The sequence below is a fragment of the Ursus maritimus genome, unplaced genomic scaffold (genome assembly GCF_017311325.1).
Source record: "Ursus maritimus isolate PB19 unplaced genomic scaffold, ASM1731132v1 scaffold_24, whole genome shotgun sequence".
Taxonomy (NCBI): Eukaryota; Metazoa; Chordata; class Mammalia; order Carnivora; family Ursidae; genus Ursus; species Ursus maritimus.
In genome coordinates, this window is record NW_024424897.1 from 32,909,145 (window position 1) to 32,924,359 (window position 15,215).

The following is a 15,215-nucleotide window of genomic DNA, read 5'->3' on the forward strand; positions in this document are numbered from 1 at the left end:
TAACATGTAGAATGGCAGTTTTAATTAAATACCTCTCAAACTTAAACCAAAAGAACCATGGTCGTGGTAGTTTCATATTGGATACTAAGGCTCAGTACGGTGAGGCAGGAGCACAGCGGCGGAATGAGGATTGGGACGGCATGTGGAAACACAGCATTACATCGTGTGCCTTCCTGCAGTTAATAAGGTACGCGCAGTAGTGTGAAGAAAGAGCACTGTAGTGGGCTACATTTCGGCCATCTCCATCATTTGAACCAAGTGGTACCTTAGGTTTTCCTCTAAGCATTTCACTTAAATGTACAGATCATAGATGTTATATTAACTTGAAATAAAAGTATGTAAGAATGAATAGCAAGGGCCCCCAAATTATGGATACTTCGATTTTTTTTTTTTTAAGATTTTTTTATTCAACAGAGATAGAGACAGCCAGCGAGAGAGGGAACACAAGCAGGGGGAGTGGGAGAGGAAGAAGCAGGCTCGTAGTGAAGGAGCCTGATGTGGGGCTCAATCCCGTAACGCCGGGATCACGCCCTGAGCTGAAGGCAGACGCTTAACCACTGTGTCACCCAGGCGCCCCTGATTTTTTTTTTTTTTTTTAACCAGTGTTTGAATTCAACCCTTTTTGTTTATGGTTGAGAATGTTACTTTAAGTTCATTTCATTTTTAATCCTCAGTAGATTTAGAGAGCCCTCTACCTGGCCTTCTATTGCCGTATGATTCTCTAGGTAAGGCAAATGACGATAAGCTGCGTGGAAGGCTTTTTTTTTTTTTTTTTAAACTTAGAACCCCTGCCCTTCCCCACTTTTAATCATCCCATCTCTTATTTTCCTATAAAGTATTAGCTGGAAAATCCCTTTTTCTTTTTGGGTTTGTCATAGTGAAAACATCTGGCTGTAAATTTTCTGTTGGATCTCTGCCCCCCACTCCCCCCTTTCCCCCCGGCCTTTCATCATTATCACAGTCATGAGGGAGAATAGCAGTGGTCCCTGGGAGTTCATTCTTTTCAGAGTCAAGTTTTTTTCTTCTGGACCTTTCCTGTACTTTGAATCAGCTGCAGGGTTTTTTCCCCCCCAGTGGAATAATTCATCTCTTTTCCTTAAGTTAAATATTTATCAAAGGTTTTCTTATAACCTTAAGAATTTTTTTTAAAAAGGCTTTTTAATGTCCAGTGATACAGAGTTGCCACATAAACCATGCATAATGGGCTATCGTAGAAAGAAACTGCTGTAGTATATGACTCAGGTTCAAATCCTGAGCAAGCTGAACCTCGGAACATTTCCCTTTTGTGTATGTTAACACGATGAGTACTTTACAGAATGATTTTCAGAAGTATGTTTAAATCACAAAATGCCTACCTACCTGAATACTTGGCAGTAAAGTATTGTATAGTAAGTGGTAGAACAAATTGATAATAAACTTTAAGGTGTCTTCCCTAACATTACTCTGAATAGGATGATGGTGTGAGAGAAGGAACTAAAAACAAAACAGGGTATTAGGAGTTCTTTAACTTGGAACAGGAGGGAAGAAGGGGGAGAAAGACTTAATGGGAAACCCCTCGGGAGGTAAACATGTTTTCAATGATCTTTTGCCCTAGTATCCAAATACAGCCATTGTACCATAGAATCTGATACTTGTTGACAACTATTTCAACATAGACATACAACACAGTACAATAGGAACAGACTGACGTGACCTCCAAGTAGGGCTGCTTGAATTTCCTGTAAATTGATTTAGTCATGTAGACATTCTCACACTAGTGGTTCTCAAACTTAAGATCCTTTTATACTCTTAAATTATTGAAGATCCCAAAGAGCTTTAGTTTAAGTGGAATTGTAGGTGTTGATGTTTACTGTATTAGTAATTAAAACAAATTTTAAAAATTAACTCATTTAAATATAACTTGAACTCATTGCATGTTAAACAATTACGAATCAACCATATTTCTCAAAACAAGAGTGGTATCGCACTGTTGTTTTGGAAGTCTCTTCAAAGTTCACCTTCAAAGAGGACTGTTGGATTCTCATATTTGCTTTTATATTCAGTACTCCATTTTTTTCTTAAGTATGTGAAGAAAGTCTAGCCTCATGAAGATATGTAATGAGGAAAGGAAAGGAGTACTTTAGAGATTTTATTTGTCAGAGAGAGATAGCACGAGCTTGGGGAGTGGCAGGCAGAGGGAGAAGCAGGCCTCCTGCTGAGCAAGGAGCCAATGCAGGACTTGATTCAAGAACCCTGGGATCATGACCTGAGCAGAAGGCAGACACTTAAGGTTGGTTGAGCCACCCATGCATCCCGGAAAGGAGTATTTTAGTAGCCTTTTAAGATACTTGTGGTTAGTTGAAATGTACAATCTGAAACCATAACACTGAACTTTCTGTGATGTTTTATTAAAATCCATTAGTCTCAGGGCACCTGGGTGGCTCAGTCAGTTAAGCATCTGACTCTTGGTTTCGGCTCAGATTATTATCTCATGGGTCATGAGATTGAGCCCTGCATCAGGCTCTATGCTCAGTGGGAGACTGCTTGGATATTCTCTTCCTCTGTCCCTTCCCCTGCTCTCTCTCAAGTAAATAAATCTTAAAATCCATTAGTCTCTTTACGTTGAATGGATCTTTCACCCATGCATGATTTGTACCCTCATGCATTGGTTACATGGAAAATACTGATTAAGTTGTACAGGTCTTGTAAATATTGACAATTATCTTTTAAAAAATATTTGTGAGGAACACTGATCTCATCAGAAAAATTTTAAGTTTAGGGAAACTTGGGAGGAGAGGCAGATAAAAGTTTTCCAGAATACTGTCAGTTGTTTTCCTTAAAATGATTGGGTCATTTAATTTATGAGGAAGTATCTGCCAAACACCCAGGTCTGGATAGATAACTAGTTTGTCAGTTCTTGCAAGTAAAAATCTGTAACAAAGGCTGCTAGTTCAGCTCAGCTCACCAGCTCACAACTCAGCCACACATTTTTCAAGACAACATTCATACTTCAGTGTATACCAGAAGTGTTTAATATTACAGAGAATATTAAGACAAATACAAAGAGTCAAGGGTCAAATTTAATACTTTTTTTTTTTTTTTTTTTTTACTGTGAGTATACGGCAGTGAAGTACTACTTGCATAGGTAGGGTGCTCCTGCCTTGATTTGTGAAAAGTGCTAACAGTTTTACCCACCTTCGCAAATGTAAACACAGCAAAAAAGAAAAATGTCTTAGTATTATGAGAATAGTTTTGACCCCATGGAAGTATCTTAAGGACCCTATGGGCTCTGCAGAATATACCCTCAGAACTGTAAGATTAAGCACCCTGTAAAATAAATACTAAGTACAGGCGAACTAAGAAATAAGCATGTTTCCAGATTTACTAGAATTTGTGTACAATTCATCTTAGTAGATGTGCCATGACTTATTACAATTACTTGAGTCAGCCACAGCAGGCCATCCTGTTGGGAATGCACTGTCTTTGAACTTGGAGCCATCAGTCTCTGAGGCAAGCCTCAGAAATTACCTGAGCCAGAATCATGCATTTACGATTGAGTTCTCTTTACCTCAGTTACATGCTATTGCATCACTTGAATCTAGTATAAACATTGTTTAGAAACAGTTGCTACTGTGGCATCATTCACAGATGCGATTTCTCCTGTGTGGTCATATGCCAGTATAAACTCTATAAAATTGACTAAATATTAGAAACTAAGACTGGGTGCAGTAATCTTTAGTGTTCTGACCAGACTCCACTGACCTTAGACCTTAGAAGTTGTGTTACCGTGCTGCTTATGTTGAAGTTAAATGCTAACTAATGCTAATTGCTGAAGTTAACCATGAAGAGTTGGGGCTACTTAACGTGCACCTGTTGCCAGAATTCTCTCTGGCATCACCAGTTCTTTGGGACTTACTCAATTAAGAAATACTGTCAGGATCCCCCTAAAAGAAGGCTTTCATTCCCAGAAGCTATGTAACTTTTGGGAACTGGGACCTCCTTCATATTCTGGGCAGCTGGTGTAACAATAATTACTGGAATTATGTCATGATAGGCATATAAAGATCAAAAGGGAAATAAAGGTGCCTTAAATAATTGTCTGGTTCCTTAAATTCTAGGTAAACAGTAGGATGTTGGGATGACACACTAACTTCACAATTACTGTAAATTCCTATGTGGGCCCAGTACTACCTTCAAAGTCCATAAAAGTCACTTTATTGTTATTAGGAAAGTTGGGGGAAGTAAAAGGAATTTTTATAGGCCATGATGTAGAAGCACTGCTAAAAACCTTTGGCCAGTGTGGGTCAGGGAAATGAACATGAAGTACTGCACAGGTGGATTATATCAACTGCTATAACACCTCAATTTTGAGACATAAAAAAACCTATGTTAGACTGTAAGCCCATTGTGTGGGGTTATACCATGATCTGTTAATGCTGGCTATCAGTCATCCAAAAACAGGGCAGGAACACAAACTGCAGTTTGCATCCAATGAGAATACCCTTGAACCCTGAGCCTTCGAGGGGGTACAGCAACACTGTCTTGGGGAAGAAGAGCTATTAACACACAGACCTGACCATGCACAGGAAATGCTCCCCACCCCCTTGTAATCTAATCCTGTGACCAGTTTTTCTCATAAACATTTTTTGTTTTAGCAGCTATCACGAACCATCAGGATCATTTAACCAACTTTTTAAAAAAATTTTTAAGCCTAAGATAACTGTAACTGAGCCAAGTACATGACAGAAGAACATGGAAACGGATTTTCATCTCGAAAATACTTAAGCTGGGTTGGGGGGAGAAATTCAGCTTTTATTGTTAGAATTTAACAGTTTCAAAGCACATCATGGTGGGATCATCATCATACAAAATTCCACCTAGTAAAGTTTTAGGTGGCCGGTGACTTTGTCAATTAGATCTGCTGGTCCTGGCCCAATTCCCAGCACAGTTCTAGAGCCTGGTGCAATCTGAGTACGTCCAGCATCTTGGATTAAACTTACAGTCAGTCCTAGCATTTTTGCATGGGTCAGTAATTCAACCAGAGTTTCTTCATCAGGGGCTTTGACCACCACTTTGGGCTGGCCACAGTATTCCCACTGTTTGAGCAATTCAGGGTTTCTCCTTTGAATTTGCTTATAGGCAGAAACAGCAGCATGAGAGCACTGGGCAGCCACTTTCCCTTTTCCCATCTTTAAGTCATTTCGAACCACAAGAATCATTTTGTACTCCCCACTCTCTCCTAAGATGCTTGCTTCACTTCCGGTCTCTGTGTCTGTCTCGCTCAGCGAGCTTTTGGGGATCATCCCAAAGCGTACACGGAGGCCCCAGCCCAGGCACATGCCACAAGCAACTCCGGCAGCCAAGCTAAGTGCACCAGGATGAGCCAAATACTCCATCACCAAGGATCTGGAGAGCATCTTAAAGGAAAGGAAAAAAGTTATCACTACCTAGCAGTGAAAAGATATAGGCTTATCAGACAAAACACCTTGACAATATATATTAAGCAGCAACATTTTAAAACTATATGAGGTCATCCAGAAAAAAAGCAAAATATATTTTGGATCTTAATGTACTGTTTTTTCTCCCCTGTGTATTCTAAAAGATTCAAGAATACAGGTAAAGCAGTTTAGGTCATTTTTGAATCTCAGCATAAGGAATATCTATCTTGTTCTTGGATACAATAAAGCTCTGCTCCTCAGTCTTCCCTAAGTCTTACAGAGGAAGGAAATACTCCATTTTACCAATCTGTCTAAAGGACCCAAAGAAACCAAGAATAATTCATCCCTTCTCTGGAATATAGTGCTCATTCAATTGTGTCTTCATAATCCAGTGGTTCTCAATGGGGATGGTACCAATCCCTCAGAGAAGTTTCTGGCTGTCACAACAATGGGCCTAGAGTGAGGTGCAGTGCTGACATTTACTAGACTTCAGCATGGAATGCTAAAAGTCTTACGAAGTAAAGATTTGTCCCACTGGAAATTATAGGTGAAAAACGATGAATACCTGAGACTAGAATCCAACTTCATTATACATATGAACACAAAGTATTTTTTACATAGTTCTAATACACATGAATTTACCAGAAGTGTAACTGTCATATAAAACAAAGGAAGATTATCCTTTATCCTTTATATTTTAGAAACAGCAAAGCTGTTGATGGTATTTGAATCACCAATAAAACACCTATATCAGTTTACATTTGAGGCTGTTGGACTCATAATGCTTCCATGTATAGGCACAAACAACCATCAGTTTCTTCTAGTGGAAGAGTAAGCATTTATATATTGACATACATGAGGCCACCTCATTTGTAGCGCTTATAAGTAATAATCTCGATAATGCACTGCATAATCTACATGGCACAGATGGCAGTCAAGTTTCCTTTTCTCATTTATGTTGAAATTAGAACATTATATTAATGTTTTTGAAATTATATGGTAGGCAGATTGTGCAGTATTATCAAACATCTTAAATGAGGATGGGGCACCTGGCTGGCTTAGTCAGTGGAGCATGTACCTCTTGATCTCAGGGCTGTGGGTTCAAGTTCTACACTGGGTGTACTGATTACTTAAAAATAAAATCTTAAAATTTAAAAAGTGAGAACAGCATAGGAGATGTTAAATTTTTTGAGATATAATCCAAGTACTACAAAATTCATCTTTTTAAAGTACACAATTTAGTACAATTTTTAAAAATATATCCACAAGGTTGTGCAACTATCACCACTATCTAATCCCAGAACATTTTCAGTGCCTCAAAAAGACCCCTTGTCAGTTGCTTCCCATTTTCTCCACCTCTGGGCCCCTGCCAATCACTAATCTACACTTTGCCTATTCTGGACATTCATATAAATCAAACCATACAATATGTAGCCTTTTGTTTCAAGCTTCTATCACTTAGCATGTTTTCAAGGTTCATCCATGCTGAGTCATGTGTAAGTACTTCATTCCCATGTTCTTAATGCTGCTCTATTTTGCCTTTCCCAAACAGTCTAGATGAAGTGACAGTCATTTGGACAAGAGAAATGTCAATGAAAAAGGAAAGAAGTGGCAAAGGCATGTCTATATTATCTGGTGACTCACTGGAGGTCTGGTGAGAAAAGAAAGGGAGAAGTTTAGAATGACCTGGATTTGAACAAATGGAGAACAGAGGTACTATTTACTGATGGAGAGAATTTTTGTGAAACAGCAGGTTTGAAAGTAAAAGATACTGAAATCAGTTTAGGATATATTACACTTGGTTTGACCAACAGACATCCTGGTTAGAGATGTCCAGCAACAATAAAAAAGGATACACCATCTTAAAGGTCGGATGATAAGCCTAGGCCAGAAATACAGATTTATGAAAACTTAACATGTAACTGAAGTTACTGAAGTGATGAAAGTGGTGAGGCCACTGGGACAAGTAGTGAAGGAAGGGCTAAAACAGAATCCTAAAGCAATGAACATTGAGGGATCAAAGGAGAGTGACATGGAGTGGGCAGAGGTAGGAGGGTCACACACGTTAAGTTGTCAGTACCTAGTTTCATTCCTTTCACTGGTGTGACATCTGGTGACAGGGCTGTACTGACACAGTACTTTCTGGCTCTAGATGACTTTGCAATCAGAAAAAAAAATACTAAACTCTTATTAGAACTTGTATTATCTCATAATGCATCTATCATTTATTTACTACATGAGGTTTACACATCAGCAGGACTTCTGATAATCTAACAACTAGACTCCAAAATACACAAATATTCATTTACATAAAAATTATATACATAACCTCTGTGTCAACAATTAGAAGGATTTTCTCCACCAATTTCTAGGTTGCAAAGTAACCAAATATCCTATATACCAGATTCAGATACTATCTGGAGAAGGGAACAGCATATAGAGGACCTATTATGTGTTGCATAACTTACTAAACCCTTTACTTCCATTATGGTTGTGAAAATAAGAAAAAAGACATGAGCCTCATATTAAAGACAAGAAAAATAAGGATCCAACAGAGAAGCTGCTTATCTGCAGTAACATAACTAGTAAAAGTGGTATAAAAGATACTCATCTACAGATCATGACAGAAAACTTCTCATCTTCTTAACTTTATCTAAAAACAGATATATACCAGTAAGAGTCAGCAAAAACCGAAAGCAGAAAAAGTTCCAGAAATTACCAAGTTTATTGCTTCTGTACCGTATCTCATGAGGTTTCTAATTCTAACATGTTAATACTAACATCTTTATTCTTTAGGATGTTCTAATCTCCTATCAGCCTGATCACATTATCATCTAACTCCTCCAAAAGGTATTTCAGCCTGTCCCCCTACATCCACTACAAACCTATCAATAAAGCCAGTGCTTGTGACTAGAGTAAACATAACTATTCTTAGTTTCATGGATAATCCCGGGCAATGATGGCACTGCTAAACAAACCGTCCTATAAAACCCTCCTCCTGGTGTGTTCTAATTCTTCCACCAGACTAAGCCCCTTTCACCAATAATGCTCTTGATCCCATCCCCTCCTGAACCATGCTTCACCCATTAATCCCACTCCACTAGCTGGACCCTGGCCTTTCAACCTAAAAAAAATCCTTTCCAAAATCCTCTTTGACCCTTAAACCACTGTTTGACTTTTCCTCTTCCCTTTACCTCTAAAATTCTTTAATTGCCAGCTTCCCTTCCCCACTCAACTGAAACTGCTAACAAATTAGACACTTGCTAATTCCCCAATATTGTTGCCTCTTTTTAGGCCTCATCTTGAGCTTTCTCCACAACTCACTGGTAACTTTTCTTTAAACTTTCCTCCCTAAAATTCTTTAATCTAACTTTCACCCTGTTGTCATCTTACCTTTCTGATAGCTTTTTCCCAGTGTCTTCTAGCTCTATGTCCTGTTTGCCCCCGATGTACATGTTACCCCTGCTTACATATTTGGACCTCCTTTCAGTCTATACCTACATTGTCCAATATAGTAGCCATCAATCAAACACAGTTATTTAAACTTAATTAAAACTAAATGAAAATTCAGTTCTTCAGTTGCACTGAGCCACATTTCAAGTGCTCAACAGCTCAACAACTTAAAAGTGGCTAGCGGCCACTCTATTAAGATCTAGAACATTTCCATGAAAGTTCTTTTGGACAGTCATGGTGTATATACTCTCTTTCTATCCAATCAATTGATATTTATGGAGGGCCTATTGTGTACCATGCATTGTTCTGGACCCTAAAGATACAGCACTGAACAAAACAAAGTCCCACTCTTAATAGAGCTGACATCTATTAGGAGGGGAGAGACAATCTCATTTATTCTCAAACTGTCATATGCTGGGGACTCCTAAAGTCTCTCCTGGGCTCCAAACTTGAATTTCCAGCTTCTGCTAGAAGTACTATGAAGTATTCTACTCTGTGTCCTAAACTGAACTCAGTATCTTCCTTTCTCGCTCAAACTTCTTTCTTCTGTAGTCTTGATTTGAGTAACCCTGGACATTTTCTCCTCTATCCTACCACAACCAGTTACCAAACCTTGTTGAATTTATCTGTGTTAAACCTATCTCCTTACCTTTACTACCAGTGCCCTAATGATCTCTTGGCCCAAAACGTCCAAAATTAACTTCTCCAACTGATCTTCCCACATTTGCTTCATGCATGTCCTAGTTCACCTTAGTCCATCTGACATTAAAATTATACTTTTAAAGCACAAATTTGATCCTGTAATTTCCCAGCTCAAAACCCACCAGATAAACGCCTAAAGAATAAAACAAATCCTTAGCATGAATTCAAAGCACTACGCAATTTGGTTACAACCTACTTTATCATTCTAATCTACTCTCCTGCTGCATACTGTACTCTCCAGCCGTACCAAATTAGTAGGTCCCTTCAAGAAGCCATCTCTCCCCAAAAATTATTTTCTATTTTTCTCCACTTAAATACACAAACACAACTTCTTCAGCCACGAAGGCGTGATTCAAATGATACCTGTCTCCGAAGTCTTTATCACCCCCTAATCAGTCATAATTATTTACTCTACATAACCGTTGTAGCAATTACACATAACTACTTAACATCATATTCTCAGCATCTAGTGCCTGGGGCGGGGGGTATCACGTGAAAGGATTAAATATTTCTCTGAACATTTTGTCTGTGTTACACAAACACATTTTTCGGTCGTATTCGTGGAAACCTTTTCTTTCCTCGCAGGACTCAACAACTTCATACGCTGTGGGTATTCAGTAAGTACTCAACAGAATGTGAGGCCTGCGCGGTATTTTTTCACATTCGGAGAGAGCGCATCGATGCTGCCTGAATGGAGGCTTTGCCTGAGAACCAGAAATTCTGGGTCCTTCTCCTTCCCAGGATCTTGGTCCCTTCTTCCAAAGGACAGCTGGCAGAACAGGAACAGTGGCTCCAGCGTCCACTTGGGCGGAACAGTCTACGGAGAAGATGAAAGGCTGGGGGAGGAGGTATGGAATGAGGTGGGAAGAAACATTCCAAGTGGAGAAAGAATGGAGAACGACATCCCTCTCCTTAGCCCTGTGAAGGGCTCACTTACCTAGAGAACCTCCCCACCGCCTCACTAGCGCCTTTGCGATTTGCCTTTCCGGGAGCGAACACGCTTGTAGCCCTCGAGTTACCTCTTCCGGGACTCCTGGATAAGTTCCGGATCAAGAACCGCGAAGAGAACAGTCATTCTTCCTCTCGCCCCGCCCACAGGTCCCGAACCTAAACTCTAACTGAAATCCCGCGACGATCAGCGGAGGTTGCAGAAAGGAGAGGGGGAACTTTTGTCTTTTGGAGGCGGTCCCCGGAGGGGTGGGGGTGGGGAACGGACCGGAAGTGACGCGGGCGAGTTCCGGTTGGCCCGACCCCAGCGGCGGGTGTGAGAGTCGGTCGCGAGCCGCTTGCAGGATCCTGAGATCCGGAGAAACCGGGGTCAGAGCGGGTAGGTAAACCAGCGCGTGGAATTGGGGACGGAAGCCTGAGACTATCTTCAGAGCTTGGCTTCTTCCGGAGCTCTCCCACTTAGACCATGAAGAACTGGGGCACCGTGATTTCGACTTCAAGCAGTGTTTTAGGGCGCTGCTGACTCTGAGTCTCAGTCTGGCGGTAGCCAGGTTATCTGGGACACCTCTTATGCTTGGTTATCAGTACAGTGAACCCATACAGTGGGTTTCGTGTCATTCGCTGCCATTGTCGCGGACTTGGAAGCTGTTCTAAGCTTTTGTACAGTACCCATCTCTTCCTCCCTGGGTGTGTAGGACCTCAGAGTAAATGGAGATCCTCCCTGCTGATGACCAAGCTGTTTCTTAGGACCTGTCAGTTTGACCTCCCCAACCACTGACACATGATAACACATGATACTAAACGTATTCGCTGCTAAACAAAATTCAGGCATATAAGTGCCATCTACAGCGTTGGTGGCCAAGAGAATGGGGCCTTCGCTCCGTTGATCTTTTGCAAAGACCTTTTACGGATCTCCTACTACTTTATGAAGAGTAGGGTTTTCTCTGCCTCTTCCAAATCCCTGACCGGCCCCCCTCCCGTTCTATTACAGTGGAGGTATTTGCAATAAAACCTGGAGGTCAGCTTAATCTCTAAACTTCCAAGAAGCCATATGTGGCCCTGTGTCACACTAAGATTAATGACCTCCAGTAGGTTTAAACTATTATCTTTTGTTTTTCTGCAAATCCATGCAAAAAATCTCACATAGGTTCTGGCACTGTTTATCTGTCATGGAAAGACGGCTCCTTTCCCTGACTTTAATGTCTTTCAATTCTCCTTTGGGGCTGATGTCAGAAATTTTGTAGACAGACTACACTGATCTTTTGGAGAAGCTTGTACAAGTGTTTCTGGTGTTGTAATGGTAGAGAATTTAATGTTCCGACAGCTACTGTCTATTAATTGTATTAGGAGCTGTAATTTTAGTTGTGTATTTTTAGCATAAATGATGATAGTAAGAAATTATTTATTAGGCAACATTTTATGCATTCTACAATGTATTTTTATTGCCCTTTGAAAGAGGGATGGTGGCCAATAGACAAATGTGGCCAATTTGTATGGGTGTGAAATGATTCTATAGTAGAAATCTTTTATATTTTACTTCTTTGCCTATATTATTTTAAAACACTAAAGCTTTTTTTTTTCCCCTTTGAGGGATATATCCTACTTAATTAATACAGTTTAATTTCTGTGACTCACATTCCAGAATAAAGATTGGTAGGCTACCTAACTTTCTGAACTGTTCTGGATTGTATTGATAAAAGTACTACTTACTTATTTCATAGGATTGTCACATTGGTTAAGTGAGATAGTAAATGGGAAATCACTGTAGAAATGAAAATACGGTGATGTCAGTTTACTCTGAAAGCTGGAAATATATCAGTGCAGAACTCTGTTGTATCATTTCACAATTTGATGTTTTATGTTAAGTGTGTTTTTTTAATCTGAAAATATCACACACCTTTCTGAGTTGATCTTTGCCCTGCTTTTGAACCCAATAAAAGCTACCTAGGAATAGCTTGATACTGTAACCCATTGAATTAGTCACTGTGGTTAATAAGTAGGTGACTGGAAAATGAGTATAGTTCTGCATTTGGGAGTTTAAATCTGATCTTTCTTGGTCATCATGTATCGTCACTTAAGAATTTGCAAGTGCAGAGGAAGGTAAAGTTTTTGGTGCTTATATATAGTTAACTAAGGTTAAAAGTAGCCTTACTTAATTAGTAAAAAAATTTTATCATTTTACCAAAACCCACTGAAAGCAATATTTAGAATTAGAAGCGACCCCTGTGAACATATAGTTATATTCTTCCCCAGAAACAACAGTAATTGGCTTGCCTGAGGTCATATGGTTTAGGTAGTATCGGAACCGGAACCGGACATGAGGTCCCAAGTGTTCTTTCTGTTCTGCTAAGGTTGTCTGCAGGCATCTTTTTATGGTTTGGTAATATTTCCTGGTTTGCATGAAAATGATTTCTTTTATGTATTAAAGGGATTTATAGGTACACATTTTCCCCCCTTTTTAGATGATTTATTCTTGTAAATTCTAGGAAAACAAAAACACGGTGCTTGGCAAGATTTGCAGTGGAATAGAATAAGGAAGGAAAAAAGAAAATTCTATTCTTCACAACAGTTATTCTGAATTCATGCTTCATTACTATCAGATAACAAGGTGTCTTCTTTCTGACAAGTGGAAAAAGAGAGTATCTTTGTTACACATGTCTCTACTGAATGAATGTTGTTGGTAATGTAGGAGGAAACTATTAATTTCTTTGTTCCTGCTAAAAAAAATTTCCCCAAGCTGTTTGTAATTTTAATATTCTGTTATATTATCTATTAACCTGTAGAGTCATTTCTCTATTTTATTCTGTAGGAATAGTTAACTCTGTTTTGTTGAGAACCTTTTTACTTCTACTGATTTCACAAAACCTGTTTAGTCTCTCCCCTTTTTTGGAGATCAGAGGGCTAGGTACTTACTATCACTGCTCTTTTGCCAAGTGCTCTTCGTTGGTGTCTCTCTTTCTCTTTGGTATAGAAATAAACTCCAGATTAGAGAATCTTTACTAACCCCAGAAACAAATTGGATGAGTTAAGTATTCATTTGTTTGTTGTTGTATTAGTTAATAATCTGCCTTCACAGACTTGCAAATGTTTTGAGGGGTAAACTTTTAAAGAGTTTATTGCTTCAAGAAACTCTGTTTGGGAAAGCAACTTTGTATAGGGTTTGCCAAACTGATATATTATGTAAACCCTCTGTAAAGCTCATTTAAAAATATTATGCTCCTTGAAGGTTTTGGAAATTTGAACAGGAGATACTTTTCTGTGTCAGATAAAAGATTAAGGCATTTAAAGCTTAAGGCATTTTTAAATTAAGCAAGGGCAATGCACTGAGTAATCCTATCCCAGCTTAATGGTAATTGCTGAAGAGTTTGTCGGTATTCAGAGATACATAGTCTTTTCAGTAGTTCATTGTGATGTTTTCTCTTGTTGTTGAAGTTCTTTAATAATAACCTTGGTCTTTATAGTTTTTTTTTTTTTTTTTTTTTTTTTTTTTTTTGGAAGGACTAGGTAGATAGTGTTAAGAGCCGGGGCTAATAAGCTCTTACTGCTGTGTAACCCCTGGCCTAGTTACCTGACCTCTTGCCATCTCACTTTTCCTCCTAGACAATGAAGTCAGTACCTTTACTGTTAGGGTTAAATGAATAGATTTAAGTAAAGCATTTAGAATGGCACATAGTTAACCATGACTGTTATCATTGTTACCATCCTGTAGCCTGCTGAGCCGTTGCTAAGAGAAAAGTCTTTCCCAATCCTCTTTGAAAGCATGTCTTTTCATTGCTGCTTACTTGATCATTGTTTGCTCAGTATTTTTGTTTTGTTTTGTTTCAAGTTTTTATTTAAATTCTAGTTAGTTAACATACAGGGTGGTATTGGTTTCAGGAGTAGAATTTAGTGATTCATCACTTACATTTAGTGCTCATCACGAGTGCCCTTCTTAATGCCCATCACCCATTTAGCCCATCCCCCGCCCACCTCCCTCCATCAACCCTCTCAGTTTGTTCTCCATAGTTGAGTTAGTTCCCTCTTTTTTCCCCTTCCCTTTGATCATGTTTTGTTTCTTAAATTCCACATATGAGTGAAATCATATGGTATTTGTCTTTCTCTGACTGACTTATTTCACTTAGTATAATACACTCTAGCTCCATCTGTGTCATTGCAAATGGCAAGATTTCATTCTTTTTGATGGCTGAGTAATATTCTGTGTATGTGTGTGTGTGTGTGTGTGTGTGTGTGTGTGTATGCACCACATCTTAGTTGATGGGTGTTTTGGCTCTTTCCATAATTTGGGTATTGTTGATAACGCTGCTATAAAGGGTGCATATTGTTTGCTCAGTGTTTAGTAAGTGTTCAGTAAACAAATATGTGTACATTTCATTGTGTGTATATTTTACAATATATGTGAGATTCTTTTAAAAATGATATATTCCTGTAGGCTGTTCTTTCAACCTTTTTGTATTATTGCTAATAGTTCACATTATTTGTTTAAGCCATAACAGAATTTGAGGTTGAGATTTGAGAATTTGATGTTTAATGATATCTTTTACCACTTACTTTCTTTGCATAGGAAGATTATTCTGCAGTGACATCTATTGCCATATCTGTTCATTCACCTGGTCAGTGAGCAAAAATCTTGTATCTTGGTCTTTTACCTGATTTTGGGGAAAACAGTGGGAGCAAAGACGAACATATTTTAGTTGG

At 39.0% G+C, this 15,215-nt stretch overlaps 2 protein-coding genes across 8 annotated transcripts in view; one reads left to right on the top strand and one right to left on the bottom strand.

Moving 5' to 3' along the window:
- Nucleotides 1–4,770: 4,770 nt before the first annotated feature.
- PTRH2 (peptidyl-tRNA hydrolase 2) lies at nt 4,771–10,728 on the bottom strand. Of its 6 annotated transcripts, none has more exons than XM_008695473.2 (3): nt 10,510–10,639; nt 10,203–10,408; nt 4,771–5,396 (listed from the first exon to the last, which is right to left on the bottom strand). In XM_008695473.2, exon 3 carries the CDS (start codon nt 5,394–5,396, stop codon nt 4,857–4,859), a length of 540 nt encoding a protein of 179 aa, XP_008693695.1. In that variant the 5' UTR covers nt 10,203–10,408; nt 10,510–10,639; the 3' UTR covers nt 4,771–4,856. The 6 variants fall into 6 exon arrangements, with proteins under 6 accessions (XP_008693695.1, XP_008693692.1, XP_008693693.1 ...); XM_008695470.2 differs by having other exon boundaries at nt 10,141–10,408; XM_008695471.2 differs by having other exon boundaries at nt 10,141–10,389; nt 10,510–10,613.
- A 44-nt stretch (nt 10,729–10,772) lies between these two features.
- VMP1 (vacuole membrane protein 1) overlaps nt 10,773–15,215 on the top strand; it is a 125,684-nt gene continuing 121,241 nt past the window's right edge. For both annotated transcript variants that reach the window (XM_008695468.2, XM_040640915.1), the window contains exon 1: nt 10,773–10,899. The gene's annotated coding sequence lies outside the window, so the exon portion shown is untranslated. The remainder of the gene's footprint in view (nt 10,900–15,215) is intronic.